Source organism: Dermacentor variabilis, chromosome 3, assembly GCF_050947875.1.
Source record: "Dermacentor variabilis isolate Ectoservices chromosome 3, ASM5094787v1, whole genome shotgun sequence".
Lineage (NCBI taxonomy): Eukaryota > Metazoa > Arthropoda > Arachnida > Ixodida > Ixodidae > Dermacentor > Dermacentor variabilis.
In genome coordinates this window covers 214,880,099-214,906,572 of record NC_134570.1, presented here as the reverse complement: position 1 = coordinate 214,906,572, position 26,474 = coordinate 214,880,099, and the positions used below count along the sequence as shown (strand labels likewise).

Below are 26,474 nucleotides of genomic sequence, written 5' to 3'. Positions count from 1 at the left end.
GCCCGCGCTAGCCTCCAATCGTCGTCGTTGTCTTAACCCTGCTCGCCTCTTCGTCATCGCAAATACCGCTCGGCAGCAATATTGAAAGCATGATGCGGTTATTTTTGAGCGGAATTGCATTAAGATTGTTTTTTTCCTTCATTTTGCTTGTGTCACACCTTGCATAAACGTCGCAAAAATAATCATTGAGCCGATGAAAATCAATGGTTGAAGTATTTATGTCATAAAGAATGCAGTCATAAGCTTGTAGTGAGATATCAGTTGTCACATTATACGGTAGGTCGGTAATATAAATTAGCATGAAATCTCGCGTCGGAACAATATTTTGCTGCACCTAAGCAAAGCCTCGGATGGTCGATCCAAGGCCGCTGCAATTTTCGCTCGGCATCTTTCGAACATTATATTGCAAGAACAAAAAAATCAGTTCCATATATGCTGTTTCGGCGTGTTTCGTGTGGATAATTATGGGCTCACGATCTCCACGGCGGTGAAAAAAACTGCTATAAAAGCCTCGTTGCTTCAACGTGCATGTAGCCTCATCAAAAATACACGCCTGATTACTACGCGAACAAACTCGTGATTCGCTCTCACTTTCCGTTACACTGGCTGCTACCTATTGAATCCCTACTTTATTTACCGTGCCCTTAGCGTGACGTGTAATGGTCTTTTAGGAAACAGCGATCGAATATTTAACGCGTAACGTTCATTTTACAGCAGTTGCCACAATGTTAAATCTGTGGCGCGTGAAGCTCCAAATTTGAATATGACCATAGATAAGTGAACGAGGGTGGCTGAGACATATTTGAGGCTACTGGATAAATATTGCACGCTCACTCCTTGAACGGGCTTGGGTATCTCTTGATCCAGGGATGGCGTATGACCCGTCCCATTGAGGCGCGCAGTGTCACCACAGGCTCCAGCATGCCACGGATAAGATTCTTCAGCTCCGAGCTCAGAGGCAGCACCTGCGACACTCCATATTGTATTCGCAAATCAAGGACAACTCTTCTCTATGCGCCAAGAACTGCCGCGAAGTAAGCTTGAAACTGTACCCGAAAATTCTGCGGAAACCGCTAAGTGGCACCATGCATCGTTAATTATTCGATATGTAATACGGCAGTTCACGGCGTATTTAGTCATGTGGGGACGAATTCGCTAGACTGCCAAGAGCATTCCAATAAAAATGTATGCGTAGTTTTTGCTCTATTCAAACTACTGTAGGTCCATCCCATCATTTTAAACAATCTTGGGGCACAGTTCTCAATTGCTGTAATGAACGTTGTCAATTGCCGTAACAATTCTGCACTCCTCTTGCATTCAAACACTGTCGCTCGTTGATTTTCAGTGTATCTGATGCTTTTCATGAAATTTCCATGTCACCTAGCTTATGGCATCCCCATTTGTTTCCCATTGCGTTGCTTAGAGAGAGGACCACGTGATGAGCAAGAAAAAAAAGCTCCGCTGTCAGGTTGAGTGCTACGCACATCTTCGTTGCTTACACGATTGACAGACTTCTCAAGCAGTTTAACGCAACAATATTAAACGTTAAACGAATGAGCACTGACTCAACTAGCAGGGCGCACAAGGACAGCAAACTCAAGGTTCTGGTGGTCGAAAAGAACGCCTGCTCTTGAAACGCACCGCTACTATAGCTGGTGACATGGGTGGCAACAGTCACCTAACATTCACAAACGTGCGTTCAAGGCTAAGCACATGGATGATCACGAATGCGGATTCCGTGGTCCAGAATCGAACTCGCAACCTTCTACTAGGTATCGAAACACCATAAACACCGGGCAGATGACTGCGTTGATGTATCAAAACATTTATAACTCGACAAATATGCAATGAATAAACATTTAGGCACGCACAAAAGCGGCGGAGATTGCAATCAAGGACAAGTGCTCAGTGACAGCTCAATACGCAAAAGAGAGCAGTTGTTACTTGCGCTGTGTGCTGTGTGCCTTCTCTCGTGTCGTGCGTTTCTTTGCGCTAAAAACTAATAACATCGAAGCTACTGCAACCGCTGCCGTCGTTCAGCAACACGAACAACATCAAGCAGAAGGAGACGAAGCCGTGGATGCAAGCAACGGCACCCAAACGAACGCATGAAGAACCACACCGTTCGGCTGGCGTCAAGCTCGACAGCGACGGCCAGGTTTCATCGCGACTTTAGGAGCAACCCGTTCGGCAGCGTGTGTAACGTGTGAAAGACTGTGGCCTAACTTTAATGAAACACTGTGTGCGCAGTCTTTGCAAAACCAAGTGAAACAGACCTTTCGCTCGTGATAATGAGGCCTACAAGAGTTAAGCCTCACTCATTTTTTTTCTGCAACATAAGGGTTATTGCAGCGAGTAAATGCGGGTGATAGTTGTGAGTGATAGTGTGTATAACACAGAAGCTGCTTTTGAGATGAAAAATGCAGCAGTGAATCCCTACCAACCATCTTAAAGAAACTAGCTGCACTAGCCAATGTAGAACTTTCTTTTAGCAGCCAGTGAACAGGGCAGTTGGTGAAAAAAAACAGATTGCGCAAATAATGTGAAGGGCTGAGGTCAAAAAAGCACAGGAAAGAAAATCTATTGCAAAACGTGTTATCTACCGCATCCCGTTGTCGATTTGAGCTCACAGTCCTTCGTATTTTCCTGACATATTACTCGCATTATCATAAGCTTGGCCCCTACAACCATCAATTGAGTTTTCATTGGTCGTCAAGAGGGACATCACGGTATCGAAAAGATACAAGCCGGTGTGCGATTCAATTGGAACAAATCCAAGAAAGCGTTCGTACACTTTCCCATTTAAATAGTATCGTAAAACAACTGACAGCTGATCAACGTGAGTAAGGTGTGGAGTCGAATCAACAATTAAGTATTTTGCGCATTTCATTTCGTCAACGAGACGTTCCTTGATAGCCTTTGCCATATGTTCGATAAATGCATCACAAATGGTTTTTCACAGATACGATGGGTGAATTTCTTTCTTTCTTCCCGTAGCGTTTGATGTGCTCCTCTAGAAAGGAATCAAAAGGCCTCAAGCGCTCCCATATAATTGCCATTTCTCGGTGAACCAGAAATCTCCTCACTGCCCCTAAACGCTAGATTGCGCTCAGCTAGAAGCTTAACTACAATGACTACGCGCGTCAACACCTCTGTGCCGTAAGCGGTCTCAGTGACAAGATGCTTCACCAGCTCCTTGTCAATTGTGCTGCTCGAGTTAGAGCGGGCGAGCCATGCTGCCACGTAGTTCCGGTTCTCTACGCTATTTTCACGCGCGCAAACCTTTTCTTCTGCTCTTTTCCAATTAGAAAAGCCGTGCGTGGTGAAAGCACACGGGTTGCTTGAAATTGGAAATAATTTGCACATGAAACAGTAAACGGAACCTTTGGACTCCAAGTACATTAAGCACTGTCGCTCGTACGCCTCCCCATTTACAGAAAAGATGAGGTGACATATAGAGTTTCTGAGTTTTATATTGCCTTTCGGAAGATGGAAAATTTTCTGCCCGATTTTGAAACTACAACTGCCCCTTTTCAAGGCATACACTCCGAAAGCTGTCAGTAATAACGTCCGGCCACTTAGCAGGGTCACTTCGGAGAATCTCGCAACGTACCTCTTGCAGCGTGGGTGTCTGTACTTCCCTGTTGCCGCAACGAGAAGCCGTCTCATTCGTCCTCTCGAGGCACATTTTGTGGGTGGAAACATGATTATTTGAAGCCAAGCTAACAGGAAACAACTGATTCGGTTCTTGGAGTGTTGTTTCCTGGATCTCGTCAGTAGAAGGAGGCTCATCGGGGATGTTTGACACCTGTTGATCAGCAGTAGCAGAAATCGGGCGTTGCGGGCCGGACACCTGGAGTTCTGTGGAAGGGGCCCGGCCGAGTAGCATAGACGTTGCTGACTCAGGAACAAGACAGGGCTCGGTTAGCGTCGGTTGCTCAGAAATATGGACGACCGGGGTTGGCACTGTTTTCACAGGATCCAGACAACCAAGATGAGTCAAACCTTGCTTCTTGCCAGGAAACCATGGTGATGGAGTTGGCAAGTCCTCCACAGAAGCACAGTCGGTACTATTGGGAGTTTGACACGGACTCTGGGTAGAGCGATCATACTGCTCCGCAGAAGCTGCATTCAGTAGGTACTTTGTCATCTTTGGTAGCTTCTTTTCACGCTCTTCTCTTTCCAACTTCGCCTTTCGTTTAGACGTAACACTTTCATGCTTCTGACCGAGCATTTTCCCATGAATGGATGCTTATTGCTGACCAGGCGCTTCATCAGTCCGACGCGGCCGCAAGTGTCCAATGGTGGCCATCGCTATGACTGGCGCACGCTGCCTGCATGGTCCGTGGCTGGCCCAGAGTCGTGCATCCCCCAGGAGCTCATCAGTGGGCGGGCTTATGCAAGCTTAACCGGCGGCTCCAGTCTGAATCGCAGCCTGCTATCAACTTCATTTTATAGACGCGCGCCGCGTCTATATGTTACTAGCGCCAAAGCAGGCGTTCACATGATCATAGAGTTCCTTGTACAAATGCCCTCCTTCTCCGTACAAACTCACTGCTTCTCCCGTTCCGGTCTCATCCTCCCATTGGCTAGGAGCAATCGTCTGTTCTGGGAGCTTCTTGATTTTTCTTTCGCCCCGTCGACGCCGAGCGCGACAATGAAGGGGAGAGGGCGACTCCTAGCGCGGGCGCAGTTACGCGCCCTCCGTCACCTCTGAGTCATCTTTTTCTACTTCTTTCTGGAGAATTCGGCGGCCAGTCTGACCAACTTTTTCTGTCGAGCGCGCGCGAGGATGCGTAGCCACTAGGCAGGAATGGGCCCTGGAGACATGCCTTTGTGTCCAGCTCGCCAACTTCTCCCTCCACTCTTCCACAACCCTAGCCCAAACAGTGAACATTCCATTCCCCACGGCACGCGGACAAAAGCACGTGTGACGTCTTCTTTCCTTTTCTGCCTAGACTCTGCCATCAGACTCATCATCATCTGCTATCGCACTCATCCTCCCTCGCCCAAATTACCATCACGATAAAGAAAAGTCGAATGGGAGGCACTGTTAGGTACTGCAGCGCATCCTTTCTATGAGAAGAACAACGGTGGGATTATTTGAAAGGCGGAGGGTGGCGTGGTGGTGACGAGGGGCAAGGGAGATTTAGGCCCTCATCCCACATTACACGTTTTAGGTGTTTCCCTTTTGCCCCTCCTCTCCAGACAGCACTGGACAGACGTACTGACAGGAAACCACAAAAACTCTTCCAAGCAAACGCACCTCGCTTCGTAAGAATGAGGGCCCCGCCGGGGTGGCGGGGGATTCCTGTTTTTGCAGCTCGACAAGCTCTCCCGAAATGAGCAGGCGAAACGCATGCTTTTACATTAGGCAGTGGGCCCAGTCTCTCGTTCTGGTTTTCTCGCTTCATACATGTCGCTCGAAGCTCCGTAGCCAATGGTTCCATGTACTAAGCAAGTCAGAATAAATGGGCCCCCTTCTCTACTGTCCAAGGTGAGGCCCTGGACTGCAGCCTTTTTAGCCCCCCCTCCTTAATCCAGCGCTGCTCGTTGCGTTACGATATCTGACTCTCGGTGCATTGGCGTTGCCGCGGAACCCAGCCCCATTGCGCCATGTTCGCGCTGAGAGGTCTTCTCGACCACGAAAAGTACATTATAGACAAAATCCAGCAAGATTTCTGCCGCCGGGGATACTTTTGGTGGGCGGCACATGAGAGCACAGAAAATTTTCGGTGGGAGGGGGTGAAGCCCCATAAGCCCCCCCCTCCCCCCTGGCTACGTCTCTGCTCTATAGGTGAGGACACCCGTGAGGAACCCTCCACTAGATAAAGTAGCAGCGGCGCGCCTACATCGGTCCGGTGTAAAAGTCCCGTGATAATTTGAAAGTAGCCACTCTTTGAACTCTGCCGCCGCCGCGCGACCTCCTCGCCCCTTGCGTGCCCCCCCCCCTCCCCGGGAACCAGCTTTCCCCCGTTTTTCTGCACGGCGATTTGTCTGCTTGCCATTGCCCTTGGAAATGCGTAGATCTTCCGTTTTGCTTGTGTTATATAACTTTTCGTTGGCGCCATTTTTTTTCTTAGCTCGGCTGGCTCGGTGCAGCGAACGTTGCACGCTGTTTCCTGCGGTGTTGTGCTAGCGCTGTGCCATGCATATAACTGCAGCAACATGCCTGAAGATAGTTATGCAGACTTTATGAAGCCACAAGGAAAGCGTGATGGCTTGCGCAAGAAGCAGTGGCTGCACAACATTGGCCAAAAGAACTTTGCTCCGACAAAGAACAGTGTTTGCGAGCCAAGGCACCTTTCTTATTTTCGTATGAAAACATCCCCTAATGGTGAATTTTTTTATTCTTCCGGCCTGGTCATCTACGTTTTACTACGACAATTTGTACGTTGCATAAAAATGGGAATGTCGTCAGTGTGCTGATTATTCTGCTGGGACTCATCACCTCGCATGTCGTCCGCTGTTATTTAGTCGAAAATGCACCACTATAGGTTCTACTTTCCGATGTGGACAATTACAGGCGAAGATACGGCCTCTACATCACACTTTCTATGATTGTTAGGATCCGTCGCCTGTTTTACTAAAAATCAATATAATAACTTGTAGAGGAGCTTCCTTTTCAGCTTACTTCGATTTGTGTGTTAGTCACTTAGATACAGTGAACGCAGATCCTGAAAAAATGAATGCCAAGTATACCCGTGGCATTGCGGATCATGAGCACGAGCTGGTCTGCATTGCGTTCTGAATGCGTAAGCATTCTTTGTCGAGCACCCCGACCCCCTCACGCGAAATGTGTAATGCCTCGTATCTGCACAAAAATGCGTAATTTGCAGAGTTAAGACAACTGTAAGTTATGGTATTGTAAATGTAGATGATTAGCCGGTTCATAGGTGATTAAACCCCCTAAAAATAAACAAGAAGAGATACTCATACATATACATAGGGCTCCTTTAATAATGCATGGGGATGCTTATAGCAGGGGGGGGAGGGGCAACTGAAACTTGGGGATGCGTTAACTTGCAATGTGGGGTTCCGCCAACTTGAAATCCGGATGTAGGCCCTCTGAAATTTCTGGGTAAGCCAACTTGAAATTTGGACGTGGTCCAACTTAAATTTTGGCATGGGCGAATTTAAAATTTGGGGTGGGCTAACTGAGGTTCGGGAGTGGGCCAACTTAAATTTGGGGGTTGACCAACTTAAAGTAGGGGATAAGATAAGTTGAAATCAGGGAGTGGGCCAACTTATATTTGGAGTGTTCTAACTGAAATTCGGGGGCATTTAGGTGTACTTAGACAACTACAGTAGAGTATCTGCATTATTCTTCAGATCTTGAATTTCCTTCGAATTGGGCTACCACGCACGCATGAGTAGCTTACGATTATTATTTAGTTTTATCACGCGTACAGGCAATGTGCGGGCGGTGTTACATGATCGCGCAGGCTTGCTCTCACTGAAATTGCGCAACCGTCCTATTCAATTTTGAGACCACAGCACAAAAGCTACCTTCACATGGACGGACGATGCACTCGCGACAAATTCATTGTGAAGAAGTGCGCTGAATATAATATCTGCGGCGCACATGCGCGCGCAGACAAGAAAAAAGAGCGAGACAAAATGGGATGCGCCACAAGCAGTACTGGATCAGATCCACAACATAAAGCACCTTATTATGTGGCAGAAAAAAATGTCGAGTATACATCTCGCCTCAAAGCTCCTTCTCCATCAATACCCCATACGCCATAATCAGTATGCCCAAGCCAGCCTCCTCATAAACGTTACCTTCAGCATTCTCTATGCTGTTATAACCATTTTTCAAACTTTTCTTTAGCATGAAGTTGAGGTGAGATGCGTAAGTGGCCCAAAAATCTTTGGGCACTTTGCTGAGCTAAACTACGATAGACGAAACCCTATCTATGCTGCCTCTGTTGCTGTTGCCTGAACTGTTCTGCGAAAGAAAGCCGCCGTGGCCGCGAGCATCGGATGCAAGCGCAGTGCGCGCGCTCTTCGGAGACATCCGACTGACTCGGCATTACATATATATACGTTTTCTTTTATTTCTTCCTTTATTTCTTTATACATCCTTGTTTCTTTTTGAATTTATATTATTTTGTTGTACTATTATTGTTGTCCCCAGCAGCTGCGAAGCAACTGACCACGGCGGCGGTCAGACCTGCGACGCAGCAGAGGGTGCTAAGAATCACTGGCTCCGGACAGGCCGCCATTGGAATATGAACCTGGCAACGTTTAACGCTAGAACGTTATCTAGTGAGGCGAGTCTAGCAGTGCTATTGGAGGAATTAGAGGGCAGTAAATGGGATATAATAGGGCTCAGTGAAGTTAGGAGGCCGAAAGAAGCATATACAGTGCTAAATAGCGGGCACGTCCTGTGCTACCGGAGCTTAGCGGAGAGAAGAGAACTAGGAGTCGGATTCCTGGTTAATAAGAATATAGCTGGTAACATACAGGAATTCTATAGCATTAACGAGAGGGTGGCAGGTCTTGTTGTGAAACTTAATAAGAGGTACAAAATGAAGATTGTACAGGTCTACGCCCCTACATCCAGTCATGATGACCCGGAAGTCGAAAGCTTCTATGAAGACGTGGAATCGGCGATGGGCAGAGTGAAAACTAAATACACTATACTAATGGGCGACTTTAATGCCAAGGTAGGCAAGAAGCAGGCTGGAGACAAGGCAGTGGGTGAATATGGCATAGGCACTAGGAATAGCAGGGGAGAGTTATTAGTAGAGTTTGCGGAACAGAATAATATGAGGATAATGAATACCTTCTTCCGCAAGCGAGATAGCCGAAAGTGGACGTGGAGGAGCCCGAACGGCGAGACTAGAAATGAAATAGACTTCATACTCTGCGCTAACCCTGGCATCATACAAGATGTGGACGTGCTCGGCAAGGTGCGCTGCAGTGACCACAGGATGGTAAGAACTCGAATTAGCCTAGACCTGAGGAGGGAACGGAAGTAACTGGTACATAAGAAGCCGATCAATGAGTTAGCGGTAAGAGGGAAAATAGAGGAATTCCAGATCAAGCTACAGAACAGGTATTCGGCTTTACCTCAGGAAGAGGACCTTAGTGTTGAAGTAATGAACGACAATCTTGTGGGCATCATTAAGGAGTGTGCAATAGAAGTCGGTGGTAACTCCGTTAGACAGGATACCAGCAAACTATCGCAGGAGACGAAAGATCTGATCAAGAAACGCCAATGTATGAAAGCATCTAACCCTACAGCTAGAATAGAACTTGCAGAACTTTCGAAGTTAATCAACAAGCGTAAGACAGCTGACATAAGGAAGTATAATATGGATAGAATTGAACATGCGCTCAGGAACGGAGGAAGCCTAAAAACAGTGAAGAAGAAACTAGGAATTGGCAAGAATCAGATGTATGCGTTAAGAGACAAAGCCGGCAATATCATTACTAATATGGATGAGATAGTTCAAGTGGCTGAGGAGTTCTATAGAGATTTATACAGCACCAGTGGCATCCACTACGATAATGGAAGAGAAAATAGTCTAGAGGAATTTGAAATCCCAAAGGTAACGCCGGAAGAAGTAAAGAAAGCCTTAGGAGATATGCAAAGGGGAAAGGCACCTGGGGAGGATCAGGTAACAGCAGATTTGTTGAAGGATGGAGGACAGATTGTTCTAGAGAAACTGGCCACCCTGTATACGCAATGCCTCATGACCTCGAGCGTACCGCAATCTTCGAAGAACGCTAACATAATCCTAATCCGTAAGAAAGGGGACGCCAAAGACTTGAAAAATTATAGACCGATCAGCTTACTGTCCGTTGCCTACAAAGTATTTACTAAGGTAATTGCAAATAGAATCAGGAACACCTTAGACTTCTGCCAACCAAAGGACCAGGCAGGATTCCGTAAAGGCTACTCAACAATAGACCATATTCACACTATCAATCAAGTGATAGAGAAATGTGCAGAATATAACCAACCCTTATATATAGCTTTCATTGATTTCGAGAAAGCGTTTGATTCAGTCGAAACCTCAGCAGTCATGGAGGCATTACGGAATCAGGGTGTAGATGAGCCATATGTAAAAATACTGGAAGATATCTATAGCGGCTCCACAGCCACCGTAGTCCTCCATAAAGCAAGCAACAAAATCCCTATACAGAAAGGCGTCAGGCAGGGAGATACGATATCTCCAATGCTATTCACAGCGTGTTTACAGGAGGTATTCAGAGACCTGGATTGGGAAGAATTGGGGATAAAGGTTAATGGAGAATACCTTAGTAACTTGCGATTCGCTGATGATATTGCCTTGCTTAGTAACTCAAGGGAGCAATTGCAATGCATGCTCACTGACCTAGAGAGGCAAAGCAGAAGAGTGGGTCTAAAAATTAATCTGCAGAAAACTAAAGTAATGCTTAACAGTCTCGGGAGAGAACAGCAATTTACAATAGGCAGCGAGGCACTGGAAGTGGTAAGGGAATACATCTACTTAGGGCAGGTAGTGACGGCGGATCCGGATCATGAGACGGAATTAATCAGAAGAATAAGAATGGGCTGGGGTGCGTTTGGCAGGCATTCCCAAATCATGAACAGCAGGTTGCCATTATCCCTCAAGAGAAAAGTATATAATAGCTGTGTCTTACCAGTACTCACCTACGGGGCAGAAACCTGGAGGCTTACCAAAAGGGTTCTACTCAAATTGAGGACGACACAACGAGCTATGGAAAGAAGAATGATAGGTGTAACGTTAAGGGATAAGAAAAGAGCTGATTGGGTGAGGGAACAAACGCGAGTTAATGACATCTTAGTTGAAATCAAGAAAAAGAAATGGGCATGGGCAGGACATGTAATGAGGAGGGAAGATAACCGATGGTCATTAAGGGTTACGGACTGGATCCCAAGGGAAGGGAAGCGTAGCAGGGGGCGGCAGAAAGTTAGGTGGGCGGATGAGATTAAGAAGTTTGCAGGGACGGCATGGGCACAATTAGTACATGACCGGGGTTGTTGGAGAAGCATGGGAGAGGCCTTTGCCCTGCAGTGGGCGTAACCAGGCTGATGATGATGATGATGTTGTACTATAGCTTTCTTCCCATACGCCACAGGTGAGATGCGAACCCGTTGCGGTCTTCGGAGACATCCGAATAACCCAGTTATTTTTTTATCCGCTATACAGATGTTGCCTCGCTAAGAAATTTTGAATCTAGGGACACCGGTCAACTTTGATGGATTACCCATTGTTCACTCGGAACCACCTGTCAACTTAGATGGATCACTCATTGTTAACCTAAGGCCACCTGTCAACATTGATTGATCACCCATTTTTCACCTAGGGTCATCCATCAAGCGCTGTGACAGCTGTCAACGGCTGATTAATCACCGCTTTCCTACGTCCACCACGGAGTGTGCACGGACACTCCTGGGCCATGTTAAGAACGGCCCGCTGACATTCAAGTTTTAGCTGTTAGGAATGGGCTGCCGAGGTGCAAACGTGCAAGTTTTGCCAGCCAGTTGCGACAGCGGCGGCAAACGTTTCTTGTAACGCCACCGCAAGCCTCTAGCCACGGCGTCACTAAGTCGACTGTGTGTGGAGAATACGCGTGTTCTCGACTCTCCGTCACTGGAGCCGGATGTGACGAAGCAGGCTTTGTGCCTGAACCCGCCACTGCGGACCTGATCTACTATGAGCGGGGGAGTTGCCGCGGGAACGTCTACGAAGACCCCTTCCCACGCGGCGTTCAAGAAGCACGACAATGGACACCACGGCGGCCGCGCTGAGGAGGTCAGCACCGAGTCCTGCGAAGGCCCTCTGCCCTCGAGGGGGGGGACCGTGAACCTGTGCGGGTGTGTGTGTGTGTGTGTGTGTGTGTGTGTGTGTGTGTGTGTGTGTGTGTGTGTGTGTGTGTGTGCATGTGTGTGTGTGTGTGTGTGTGTGTGTGTGTGTGTGTGTGTGTGTGTGTGTGTGTGTGTGTGTGTGTGTGTGTGTGTGTGTGTGTGTGTGTGTATGTGTGTGTGTTTGTGTGTGTGTGTGTGTGTGTGTGTGTGTGTGTGTAATCCCTTGCGAAGAGGCGGCTCGTCTCCGGGTCGATTGTTTCCCTCACCTTGGGATCGAGGGAGGACCGAGTGTTTATAATCCGCTGTTCTGCGGCTGCTCAGTGCACTTTTCTCTCGCAGTCATGCTAGACTGATGAACTGCAACATCCTGATGTGGATACTGTAAATAAACCCATATTCCACGTTCTCGATGAGAAGCAGTCCTTCCCTTCAACAACGTCCTCAGCGTGGATAAGTTGGACGACGGCATGGGCCAGCTACCTTCTCATTCATGCCCGACTCCAATCTTGACAACTGATTACGAGCGATGGGATTGAGCCCCCAATCCTGACAGCCACTAAAGGCTTACGCCTTAAAAGCATGCGCCTCCATCGAACACAGCAGCCCATCCGCGGGAGCCAAGGAGAAAGAACGCAGCGCGCAATGCCGGCGCGCGTGGAGAATCGAAGTAGAATGCGCCGCGGGGAGGACAGCGTCGCTGCTTCGTCGAAGGTCCGGTGACGGCAGCGTATGCGGTAAGGTGGAAGCAACTCCATTTACAACGCAGGTTAGAGCTTGCGCGGACAAGGAACACGCGGATAGCGCCACCTGAGAACAGCGTCTGCAGGCGGCGTCGCGTCGGCGTATCTGCTCCGTCGAGATGGTGCTCTCTCCCCCACGCTCTCTCCTCACCACGGCAACCTACTTTTGCGCGTCACTCAATGATTTCAAATTTCCCGCGAAGCAACTGTTTTATTGGGGGCGAGCTCCACAAATGGAAAAGCTGGAGCTGCGTGAAATGGTATGAGGGATCACGAGGACACAGCGGCCAGGTCGGCTGCTTCGGAAGAAAGCAGAAAACGAAAGTTTAAAGTCCCACCTGCGCTGCGGTTCAGATTAAGGGGGGAGGCTTTCACACTGCGGGTGAGAACCTCCCCCCTTACAACATTTGAAAGTACTACAATAGGTAGCGGCTGCCTTTGAAGGCGTCCAGCATGGTAGGCTGCGGCTCGGTGCCGCAGCGCCGGACGTACTCAATGGAGCCCAATGTCAGCCTTCACACGTACGCACAGGACAAGAAGCTGCGTGAAGCTCGGATCGCGAAACGTAGAACCGGCAAGCAGCCATCAGCTACAACTCGGGTGTGCAGCAAGCACTTCTGCGTGGAAGATTGCTGCTGCGGGGTCGGGGCTGCGATGTTCAGTGAGTAGCAGAAAGCGCGCACTGAGGCGCTCGCCCGCGCACGAAGCCATGCTGATGTTATGAAGCTCTGGTCTATGAACATGTTGATGCTAGATACTGGCAAGTTCAAGGAAATTGAAAGGGAATGGTAAGAACCACATTAAATAAAGCCATGTCATATGCTCATTTTGTGTTAGCAACAAGCAATGAATCTATTTGATTAAGAAAAAAAAAGCTGGGGGAATTGCTCGACGAGAAGACCGATAAATACACAGTGCGATGCAACTTGAAAAATGATTTTGAAGCGTCCAAGAATTTAGAAGAAAAGAAAAGCCAAAAAGATTGAATCGTCCCGACGACATATAGAAAGTGACCTTAGGCGTCGAAGTCCCTAGTTATAGCGAAATTATTCTTCAACAGCTCCGACAGCGTTCACGCAACAATGGCTGCTTGTGTACGGTCAAATGCCCATATTCTGCAGCCTAAAGCTCACGGCACGGTGCGAAAACGTGCTCGCAACGAAAGCGAAACATTGTGCGCTGACATACATGCAGACGCGCAGCTGGTTGCTGCGAACCCTTGCGATAACTGTATTGAGGCTTCATTCTGTTATGCTCCATTTAGTTACACAGACAACCTACAATATTCAATAGAATACAAATTTCAAATAGTTTGCTCTCAGCGAATGCCTATCTTCCACGGAAGAAACTCGTTCGGAGAACTCCATCGCGGCGACAGCCCGCAGTGGGCGTTCACTGTACGTATTCGGTGAAGGTACAGCGTCCGTAAACCATTCTGCGCTTTCTGTTTGCCCAAGGTTACTGTTTCAACAGTCAACACTTGTTTCGTTTGATGAGTACATGCAGAAGTATCCAGGAGGGCGGTGGCCTTTCTAGTGAGCGCCGAAGCCAAACCTATGAGGAGCGCGCCTCCCTCATAGTACGCAGGCGAGGTGCTTCGGACAGATAGCAACTCCGCAAGTCCTCGCCGCCAATACCAACGGGAGCTAAAACCTATTCTGTCGTGCAGTTGCGTCACACCGCCGATGGGTAGCCCCTGCTGTCACTGAACCGGTAGGCGCGCACCCTTGCTACTTTACCCGGTCGATCTCGGCTCGCAAGTAAGCTGAGAAGCCTCCCCACCTAAAGCGCATTAGCTCAAACGAGTGTAACTTCAGATTGAATTACGGATTTGCATGCGATGATTCTAGCCAGTCTGCCGATACGCCCGATTCCATGTTCGTATACGGCTGATTTAGAATCGCTGATGTCAGTGGTGGCCGAGTGAGAGCCAGCGCCATATGGCTGCCTCTGAGAAAGGGGGAGCATAGAGAGGCCGCCACTGCCTGCTAGTGCAGGGCTCGCACCTCGGCCCCTCTCCGCATGTGTTTGTATGTGTGTGCGTATTCCGGGGAAGCGGCGGCGGCGGTACATACAATGTGGCTCGAGGCTCACTCCGAAGAGGAAGTTTGCGAGTAGGTTGTAAGGAAGGGTTAATATCAAGGCGGTCAAGTATGCATCTTCCCGAAGTGCATTTTGTGAGTCTGTAATACCGTGCATTGAGGTGGGTTTCTCTTAACTCTGAGACTGTATTACATACCCCCTTGGCAAAGAATCGTCTCGCAGTTGTTCTCAAGGGTAGGCCGAAGACGAACTTGGGAACTTTGGGGATAAGTGTATTGATCGCCTCCTCCCGTTTAGTGAAAGTGAAATAAGGTGCAGTATATTTAATGTGAGCGATGACGAAAGTCTGAACGAGTTGAAAAAGTTATCATTATCGCAGGCCAGCTCTCTTGTGTGATACTCTGGCAATTAGCCTGATTGTCTGATCAACCGATTATCGAAGCCTCTGAATTGTAGTTGTTTGCCTATTTTAGAGCGCAGCTCTTAGGCGCCCGTTCCTACTTTAAGCGTCGGCGTGCGTCAGCGTCCCTCGGCTTCCCTCGGCGCAACCGAGCAAAACGAGCACAGCGAAGGATGAAAGACAGCGATAGCGAAGAGAGCGAACCGAGGAAAGCGGAGGAAGCTACAGTGAAAGCGCATGATGCGGAAAGCGGAGGAGAGTATGGGGAACCAGCGCTGGAGTTTTCACGGCGCCTGCAGCGCCGCCCTGGCGGTCAGAACGTGCACAATGCAGCCTCCCCCGCGGACGAAAATTGCGTTGCGTGCCCTTAAAGTCGAAGGAAAACAAAAGGGCGCCGACGATACTGTTGCGTATACAAGTGCCACAACTAAGTCGGGATGAGGGAGGATGTATCCTTCTGCGTCTTTCCATCTAAACCCTACGAACAAGAACGGAGGCGGCGTTGAATCCAAGCAGTCAGGCGAGCGGAGTAAGCTCCCGTCTTGTCGCCCTGTCAAGCGGTGTCGGGCTGGTTTCTAAACCAAATTTTGCGTGTATCCTTGGTTTATTTGATAGTGAAGACGGTCAGCCATGGCAGACAGTACCAAACAGCAGAATCTGCTGTCGGTATTTCGTCGGAAACAAAATGAGCAATAGCATGCACCATCCGGCATATGTACCATTTTTCCTTCGCAATGCCACCGCCAAGCCCCTTCCAACGCCAAGCCCCTTCCAACGCCACCGCACCAAGTGAACGATACGAAAGGTAAAAATTATCCATTCATTGCCAAGAATTATGTAGGAGGGAAGCTGCCTTGTAATACGAGTTGTATGCGCATAGTGCCGGCGCACGCGCGACTAAGCCACCTATGTATTTATATATATGCGCATGCGGATGAGGACTCGGCGCTGAGATGCATCCGGCAAATTAATGTAATTAGTGCTAAATGTAGCCAGAATTGTTACGGATCAAGCAGCCGAGCACTCAAACCTTTGCTTGCGCGAGTCAGCTGATGCGATAAAGCTTTCTTCTCCATTGATTGCTGTGGCGAAGTAACATCAGAATTTTTTATGTCTAGCCAGAGAAATATGGAATATCTTCAGGCCAACTAATACTTCCGAAACCATAGCGCAGCACGACCGGAGCCATAACTGCTAGATTTGCGAGGCAGGCAGCCACGCAAGCATGGCATCGATACACGACGCAACCGTTGAAGAAACACACGTGCTCGCCGCGACGCACTGTGAAAAATGTATAAAGCTTAAAAAGCTTCTTTCGTCATTTCTTCACTTGATGGCGCTAGCTTCTTTACAAAAACTCCACTTGAAGAGGCGCGAAAACGGAAACATACGAACTATAATACGGCTGCGTATGCGTGTGTCGTCTGGTTGTGTGGCTGGAATATGCCGCGTTTCGTCGCCAGGGCGGCGTGCAACGCACTCTTTTCGACGCGCCGCCTATCCAGCGCTGGTTCCCCATGGCTAAAGGGTGAGAAAAGAAGCGTAGTGCTGCACAAGACGGGCTCTGCAGCCACGACCGCTACGAGATGGCGCCAGAGTAGCGCGCCGCCTAAAGCCCCTCAATTTCCCAAAGTAGCGCCATTCGCTTCCCTCCTCCTCCGCTCGGCGCGGCCTCGACGGTGGCGCCGCCGGTGGTGGGCCTACCGTAGCAGACGACGGCTAACACGCTACGGGTGGAAATCCGCAGAAAAGTTCGTTCGAGCCCTGCGGAGCAGTTTTTTCACTCGAGATCTTTCTTCGTCAGTCGGTAACTGGCCTTTAGAATTTCGTGTTGGAATTGCGGAAGAAATAGCGAAAAGGACCATTATTCAAGGCGTATTTAAGGCATAAAGCGCGCGACGTTGAGAGTTCGTGTTGCTGAAACACGACGCAAGCACGCGGTGTACTCAAATACGCGCGTAATTACCAAAGTTTCAGGTGTTGACGGCGTGAAAGTATGTGTACGTGGTTTCGTAGGTTCATTTACGTACCTGAAGGATACTTTTGTTCGGCCGGCGCGTGAGAGATTGCTGACCGCACACAGCCATTCCGGCTGTGTGCGGTCAGCAATGCCTGGCAACTGGGCCGTTTCTTCATTGCTGGGTGCTTTGGTAATCGTGACGATATATTGTTTTTTTTTACAAGTACTGCTCCAGGAGGGCACATGTAATGGCTAACGGAGGCCTCTGAAGAGCACGTGACATTACAATAATGCAGGCGTCGCAAGGAGTGTTCGCATACAAAATTGGCTGTCCGCGATCTTATACCCCCTTGGCATGTACAGGCTTCGGCGAGCCCCATCCAGCCCTGGTTCTAGCTTTGGTGTTCCCGTTGCCGCTTTGGCGCCCTGGAGGCGCCGTCAATAATACGAAATAATGACAAGGAGTTACAACTAGTAAATAAAATTTATTGAAGAAATACAATCGCGCCGAGGCGCCAACTTCTAAAGCTGCGCTAGCGCGCCTGCGCGAATATTATGAAACGCCAACGAGGAATTTACCGGCCCACGTACGATTCTACGATCAAAGTGCACGTTAAACATCCCCAGGTGAGCTAGATAATGTTATCCGGAGCCATCCACTACGACCTGCATCCTCGCTTTAGTCGCTTCGGAACGTTAAAAACGTTAATCACCACAAACCGAATCAATACATGCGGGCGTACATTCGAAGCTAAAAGGCTGCATCGTAAGTCATATTGAGCCTTGCAAAGGCCTTGAGAATGTGCTAACTTCTGGTGGAGCCTAAAACACACCCTGAGTAAAGTCGCTTTTATGTCACAGGCCAGCTGCAGATGCGTGCATTTCACCGCAAGACGAAATTACATGAAACAAAGAGAGCACATTCAAAAAAAAAAAAGTCAAACAACGCGCTAAAAACCACGCAGAGCATGAACACACTTTTTCGAAGCGGAAGGCGTGAACTAGGCTCGAAATAAGAGGTTGTGAGTAGCCGTGGCTCTTCACTAAGCCGTGCGTTCTTTGCCACTTCCTCGAAGTCAGCCCGCCCGATCCTGCGAATCCACACTTCTTGCGTTGCGCCCGCCGGACGGCAAAGCAAAAAGCTTTTTGCCCTCGCTGTGTCTGTTGCGGCAACCGAAGGCGCAGCAGCAAAGCATCGCAATTAAGTTCTCGGCCCGACACATTCTATTACGCTAACGCACTCCGCCAGTCCGCCTGCCGTACTTTCGTCGCGCAGGCCCAACAATGGAGGTCGGCGCGCGCTGGAAAGAAAAAAATATACAAAAGCGCGGCGCCTGCTCCGCGCTGGAAAGGAAAAACATAAAAAAGCGCGGCGCCTTCTTTCACGTGACACAGATTGGCCAATGGGGGAGCGGAGGAGGCTGGGGCGACAGGAGGCGTGGAGGAGGATGCGCCAGGGTGAGCGGGGTGGCGGAAAGATCTAAGAATGGCGCTACTTTTGAAAAATTGAGGGGCTTTAGCGCCGCCGTCTGTTCACCGATGGCGTGCAGCGAGTGCGTCGATCAATATCATGTATGGAAACAAAGCTCTTCATAAGCGGATGTCTGTTTGCGGCGGCTGCTGTGAATCGCGCCCACGCGTTACCCACGCACTGTATCTCGCAGTATCCCGATTAGCGTGGCAGTCGCAACACTCTTCGCTCCGTTTGCAATTTGCGGCATGAGACGAATTGTCCGCGCCAGAAAATATATCACGAAATGAACGCGCGTATACAGCTGCGCTCAAATTTTGCATCTGGGAGAATTGTAGTCTTCGGTGAATTTTGTTGCTGTATGGTGAGGCCTAAGAACCGAATGATATCAAATATAGGAATGGGAGTGCCATCTATGGCGATATGAATTGGAGTCATACCTCTTTTTCGACTCGTTTGTGTGGGAGAAGCGGGAGCTCTGATTTGGATGGAGCACACGTTAGGTTGAGCTTCCTTGCACATTCGTTGACCCGGTCCATGGCGTTCTGCGGAAGTTCCAGCAGCTTCGCGTTCGCATGGTGATGACGTCCGCATAAAAGGGAATGAGATCCCTGGGATTAACTAAAGCTCGCGCGAAGTTTAGCATCGCGACGACAATGAGGAAGGGGATAGCAACGATTGCTGGAGCGTTCCAATACTCAACAAGCCGAACTCCAAACAGTGCTCTCTACCAATTTGCATGCTGGTCGTTCTTCCTGCGAGAAAGTTGGAGAGTCCGCTCCCCAGCGCCTAGTCCATTTAAGGGCACTGCAAGGAAGTTTTCTACCGCGTTTCCCACGTAACACACAAAGTCTTCAAAACGTCGTAATAATGGATTCAACGTCTCAAATAGACTTTTGACCAAACTCGACGCGTTAAAAATGTTGAAAGCAGGATAGCTTAAAACGAGGGGTGAATACGTTTCGAAAACGTTTTCATAGGTCTGGCCCTATCTGTTCAGTTAGATTGCTGGGTTTTCGACGGCGGAGTTCTTCGCGGGAGAATTCTCCATTTATCAAGTGGCACTCGTGTCAATTGCTGCTGTATTTGCCGTGCATGAGCATGAGTTCGGCTAGGAAAAAGAAGCCTTTGGTGGTGTTGACCTCACGTCAGAAGAGACGAACGATTGCAAACGAAGTTGACACCGCAACAGGCCACGAAGGAATGGTGCGCGAGCACTAGCAGCTGTAACATTAAATCCCCTCTTTGTGACGCGGACAACGGCTCCACATCAATTTCAGAGGAGCACTGCCAGTCAGTACACCGTGCGGGTGTTAGTGCTAATTCTGACAGCGCATCCTCTGCTTCAATAGCTTTGGCTTTTTCATAAACTTTATCATCATTCAATTCTTTCCGACGATTTCATTCAGTGCCCTGCAGTAACTTTTTGTCATGACCACTAGTGCAAATATGAAACAATCGATATGTCACTCTCATCGTTTTGCAAATGTATTCATACCGCACATTATCGTAGAATGGAACAACTTGCCATCACACGTAGGCACTGAAGTACACGCAGCAAACACATTAGAGAGTTTTAGTATAGCGTAAAACGCTTGCGTTAGCGTTAGCGTGCGACGCAACGCTAACGCAAAGAAAGGCTGCACTGTGCGGCACAAAGTAGTGTTTTAGAATAGCGGAACGAAGAAAAGCGCTAACGTTAACGCAAGCAAATACAGCGCCATCTAGATGTAAAAACACAAAGTACTGGAAAGCCAAATCCACACGAAATGTCGAGCTTATCCAATGCCGAATCCGCAAGTGTGTCCCTAATTCAAGCTTATCGAAAGCTACAGTCGCTGCGTTAATTACGCATGTAGGTGTTTGGTTGGAGTGTTGTTTTGTCGACAGTCGCGAAACACACCGATTATTCTTGGCATGCCGCGATCGAGTGTTCTGTGGGACCCATATTACGTGTCCTTTTCAAGTTGGGATGACACAGACGCCCTCATGCTTCGGGAACGAGAGCGACCGCGCAGGTTCTACGTGTCCTCAAGATCCACTCAACATCGAAGCTATTCCGGAGGGGACGTTTCGCCGGCAATTTCGCTTCCAGAAAGCGGATTTCCCACTTCTTTCCACTTTTTTGCAACGGGCGCCCATCTTGACGTCCGCCCGAATGGGTTCAAGGCGAAAACCTCCGTCAGGAGGTTCATATCGTCGTCGTGGATAAAACGCACACGCATTGTGATCACAGCACCGACCGCACTACTGTGTTTTGCCACGGAAAACGTGACATGCATCGGCTTGACATGCGGCTTTACGCCAAGCGAACGAGCGAAACACACTTGGGCGCCATCTCGAGGCGGATACAGCAAACACATTTAGCAAACCCATAGAGTTGTTCTACTAACTCTATGAGCAAACCCTCTCGTTAAGCCTACTGCTCCGCTAATCGAGAACGTATATCGTAAACAACGCCCATTTATCACCTGTGCGCCACTGTCGAAGCATCATCACACAAATCTAAAGCAAACACGGGCATTAGTGGGGAACGAATGAGCCTAGCAGTGCAGGCAGACGACTCGATAGATCCGAAGCGGGCTGCTCTCACTTCGACTGGCGCCGCCATCTTGCCGTACGTAAGGCTCCCCTTGCGTGCGTTAGCGTTCACCGCTAAATCTCGAAAATAGCGTACGTACGTAACAGCTCCAGCAGCGTTTACGTATAGCGCATGCGCAGTGTGGTGCACGCAACGCTAACGCTAACGCTAACTCTTTGCGTTTGCTGCTTTACGCTATACTAAAACTCTCTATTGAACGCAGTGCCCGACGTAATTTATTTGTTTACTTTTTACGTGTTTTTTTCAGTTTCTTACATAATGAGATGTGTTTTAGCGATGGCATGTTAATCTTTCCCCTGTTCCATCTTGTAGGCATTCTCATGCGGTGTATTTATAAGGCTTATTCTATATTACGCATGAATAAAGGAATCGAGTTAAGGAGCGAACATTACTTTCGATGAAACTGAAGGAATGCATCACTACAACCGTAACTGTAGGAATGGTGTTCTGCAGAAAGTGTTGCTCTGAATTCTACTGTGAGCACAATGTATACAAAACCAATGTGCAGAAACCACCATCGATGAATGTCAGTACAGGCGAATAGCCCGAACGAGCGAGCGAACGAAAGAACGAGATAGAGCGGGCAAAATATAGTTGGCGAGAGAGCAAAAGAACGAACGAACGTGTTCCTTACACATGAACAGTACTTACGACCCACCACTGACCTCTCAACGAGCATAAAAACAGCCGGAGACAGTAACCTATTCGCTTTAATATTCATGGGACTCAACGGTATGGTCTCGGCACGCTTCGGCGCATAGCTAGGTGTGATCACGCATGGTCAGATGCGCCGATCGTCTAACCACAATGATGCGGCACTGACGGCGTCCCAAATGAAAGGCCTGCGAAAAGCACAACGGGAACGCCAGCTCACTGCTGTGGTTTGAGTCGGAGCGGCATATCAAGCAAGCTAGCGGCGTCTGGCTCTGCGCGACATTATTCACAGTTGACACACAAAAACGCACAAATCGCACGACACGCCGACGCGCACACGAAGCGCTCACGCTGCGGCGCGTCAACAGCCCGTCAATACAAACCAACCTGACGCAAGGTGGCGATACGATACCGTCGTCACATCGGTCACATGTGACGACGGTATCGTCGTAAGCGTGTGGCAAAGACTGCCGTGGCAGCCGCTGTGGCTGCCGGGAGAAAGCGGTCTGTGCATAGTTTCGCAATTGTGCTCGTTTGGGCACCCGTGTGTTTCTCATTGTTTTCGGTTGCGCTGTCCGCTGTGAAGCACGTATTGCGCTTTGCTGTCTTACTTGGCATACGTGTGCAGCGATTTATTTGTATGATTTTAATTTGGAGAGCAGCTGAACTATGGCCAAGGCTGCCGTGTGAAAGTGGTCTGTGCATAGTTCCGCAATTGTACTCGTGTGAGCAGTCGTGTGTTTCTCTCTGTTTTCGGTGGCGCTGTCCTTTGTCAAGTAAGTATTGTGCTTTGTTACCTTACTTGACATCGCATGTGCAGCGATTTGTTTGTATGACTTTAATTTCGAGAGCAGCGGAGTGAGCCGAATTCGAAAGCGCCGAGTGGAAGGCACTAATTTGCTGTTCGAGCGCATTGTCATGTCGCTACGGCTACGTGAGGGCCTTTTCAGTGACGTCGCAATTAAGGCGTCATGAGAAGTATTAAGATGAAACTTAGAGACGAAATGCTGCTTTTGAGTGCCTGGTATCGCGATCGGCCGTCATGCGTGAAACTAGCAAGTTTTGCATGATGCGAAGAAAGGCGGGAATGCCAATTCTGCGAACATTGTCGATATCCTCTAGACAAAAGTTACTGTGGTATTTCCTTGTTCCGCTTAGCAAGAATGTTGCGGACAAGATAACTGACAAACTGGCTCTTTGTTAATGTTTATCACGAGTACGGTTGCGCAAGACATGAGGTGGAGTGCCAGTCGTATTTCCGCGCCCTGGCCTACAGCGCACTCGTAGAATATTGTGTGAACCACACCGTGCTGTTATCGCTTGCGATTCAGCTTTTCAGCTTCGATTGTACTTGGGCCCCTTTTATCCCATGTGACTGGTATTTCATGGTTTTAAGAAGAAGTTAGTGTCCAGTATGAGACGGCCGAACTTGATTTTCTTCGGCGCGTCGGCATGCTAGCAATATCTTGCGCTGCTTTTAAAGCTTTGTCCTTGTTATATATTTTCTGTAGTTCGTGATCAGGTACCGCATATACTATGTATAACTCACTAGTGGACACTGCGCTCGTGAATCGTGAATCCCCTTCGCGTAAAATAACCTGCTACTCCAGGCAGTCAGTATTTATTGCGGTTTGTGGCTGGTGCCGGTCTCCGCGCTGTGCGGCCTCGAACTCGGCAGACGCCGAGTTCGTGCGTGTCATGTGTACGCACGGAGTTTCGGAAGCGCTCGCGCGGTTTTTAAAGCGAAAGCTTTACTGGCCGCGAACTTGCGATTTCGCCGTGGCGTGCTCCGAGGAGGCGCATGACGTCACACCGCATTCCTCGTGGTTGCGTTCGCCTCCGCTCACTTCGCCAGCTGCGTCGCGTGCCTGATAACATGTCGGAGAATTGAAAAGGAGAGCTCGCGTGCGCCGCAACTACAGTTGAGGTGGCAGTATGGACGGCGATAGTTCTGATAAGCAGGAGGAGGCCTTGAATCGACATCGGAACGAGATGAAGAGGAAACGAAACGCCCAGGAAACAGACGAACAGCGCGTGGAACGACTGGCTAAACGCCGCAACATAGCTGGACAACCAGACTAACCTGCACTTGCAATCAATGTTAACCAAGGCTAACCATGCTATGCCTTAGCTTTCGGTGCGTATATCCAGGTATAGCCGAACTAAGCCACTGCCATTTTTTTCGATTTGTGCGTTGTTCGTGCAGTTCGCGCAACAAGGCATCCGTTGTTCTTGCTCCTTGTGCAACAAATGTTCCAAGCGCACGTCAAACGGAGGAACCTCTTAGGCATTTAGGAATGTCGGTTCATTAAGCTGATGGGTAAAAATACATAGCACTTGCTGCTTAGAGTTTATGTAATATTGCCATGTAATGCCGCAGAGACCTCTCCACATGCCAGTTAAGAGCACTCTCGTTAGTGAGCTGGTTTCTGGCTTGGAGAGCGTCCTCTGCCTTCTCTCGCCGATCGGTGCTGGCATACTTGGTAAGCAACTGTCTCAGAAATTCTTCCCATGAAGATAGCGGCGCTTCATTATTCACGTACCGCGTCCTCGCTGACTCTTCAAACGCCAAGTACACGTTGCGAAGCTTTCTTTCTTGCCTTGTCCCAGCCGTTGAAATCTGCTACTCGCTTGAAGTGTTCTCACCAGTCTTCCACTTCTTCAAACGTATCGCCTTGGAAGGACTCGGACGTATGTGGTGGGTACACGATGAACTGAGACGATGCCACCGGGCTGGTCCTGGTGGCACCATCGCTGGTAACTGTTGCCTGCACTGCTGCAGCAACAGGCAGTCCGAACTCGGGTGGGTCTCCTCGGAGGCAGCGGCTTGTGCGTTGGTGTACTGGAGTCAGTTGTCTGGATTCCAATCGCTGAGGGTCGGTGCTCCGCTCTCTTAAGAACTGGGGACTTAAAATCTTACCCTGACCCTCCACCAGAAATGTAGCACTCTTCAGTGAAGCACACTAAGCAATCTGGTTTATTGTGGGTGAACTTGTGCACGGAATGTTCAAGCCTAAAGCACTTTCACGTAATTTGCCAGCAGAGTTAACAGGAGCCTATCAACACTGAACCACGTCTCCACACCGAACGCACTTTCACGCGGCCCGAAGACCAGGAGCGACGCCGTGACTTCTCATTGGAGGGGGAGACTCGGGCGCTGCCGTGTGCGCGTGCACGAGGGACACGCGCTGTCTCGCCATCCGCGAGCCGTTGCAGGTGCTCTTCTAATGGCGATGCGATGAGCAGTGCCTAGGGGCTTCAGCGATGAGGCACTTGGAAGGGTACTAGAGTGCTTGTAACTGGTGTGCTGGTCTGAGACAATATGGGTTATTTGCACAGCAATTTTAGCCTTGTATTGCGGAATGGATTTGTGCATGATTCAATGCGTATATTTGTCCGTATACCTAGAGGTCTTAGTTCAAAACGTGATTGCAAGGCAACAGTGGGCCAATAAATGCAGCAATATTGGACTAACGCCTCGTAACTTAGTGTGGCATCTTGAATGGTAGTAAGCAGATGACAGGTGAGATAAAAACCACTGGCATCAACACAGTGTCCCCTGGTAAAAGGGCGGGAGAATACGTGGATATACATTGGGCCATCTTCCCTCATCTGCTTTTAAGCACGTCCTCCAAATCGTTTAAGAAATGATAGCAATCAGATTGCTAGCACAGGAACGGCGAATGAACGCAATTTACATTGTCATTACATAGTTAAAATGCTTACTAGACCTAATGTGGAATCTACATATTATGGGCCCATTTCATTGAACTGCTTGTTTAAAACAATTTCCGCAATACATTTTTATAGTTAGCATTGGTTATGTTCATTTTTGTCATCTCTATACGGTTTTGCAGTTTTGCAGTTTCATATATATATTGTGCTCATGCCACTTCATGAGTCATAAATTTAGCATATTTTTCACATTGTAAATGAAGTGTGCTGCTATACGTTTCATTAGAAGCTGTAAAAATTAGAGTGTGAGGCCTGCCCACTTATCTGGCAAGCACACCAAGTGGGAACACTTAAAGTTCAGTGCTACCAAGTGAAGAATGAGCGCATACATGAATCGGAGATGGTATGTGGGCAAGTTGTCCTGGTGAAGCCACTGCATCTTCATTCAAAACATTTCAGCTACCAGCGTAGTGCAAAATGTCGTGTCCACCTCGACGAAATGGAGCACCAGTGCAAATATCAGAGCATACCTGTCCAGGGCAGCAAGTATGTCTACATTGAAGACATTTCAAGTACCAGCACGTACGGCAGTGACATTGCCAGCGGAACTGTAGAGTACAAAGTGGTGTTCTTCCAAACGGTTCATCAATGGAACTCTGCCTGGATTCTGTGCCAAATATTTTTGGATGTGAAAGTAAAGGTGAACCTGTAAAGCATTGGCTCGGGACTACATGTGTGAAAGGTTTTTGTCATTCACGGTGCTTTTTACATCGAAGCTGTTAGCCCCTACTTGGTCGGCATTTTTGGTGTCCATGTCCGTTACCGAAAATGTGGGCCGATCACGGCGGCAGTGCAAGGCCAGAAGCGATGGCTCGTACCCCCTTAAGGCAGAGGCTTCAGCAAAGTGAAGCGCACGGTGCATACATTCTTTGAAAGCACGGATGCAACATATAGAACAGCGTATCTTTGAATAAAGAACAAGCTCAAAACAAGCATCCGAGCGACATAATTGATAAAGTGCGCCTGCTAACAATGCGAGGCACGTAGCGCTCCCCACATACGTTTGCCGATAGCGATTACTGCTGCGCAAGCTGCCGCGGCG

General features: G+C 48.8%; 1 protein-coding gene across 1 annotated transcript in view; it reads right to left on the bottom strand.

The window, feature by feature from the left end:
* Positions 1 to 830: 830 nt before the first annotated feature.
* Positions 831 to 26,474, bottom strand: part of LOC142575018 (testis-specific serine/threonine-protein kinase 1-like) — a 127,439-nt gene continuing 101,795 nt past the window's right edge. Inside the window, exon 5 of the mRNA XM_075683992.1 lies at positions 831 to 965. Coding sequence (XP_075540107.1) covers positions 831 to 965 — 135 coding nt within the window. The remainder of the gene's footprint in view (positions 966 to 26,474) is intronic.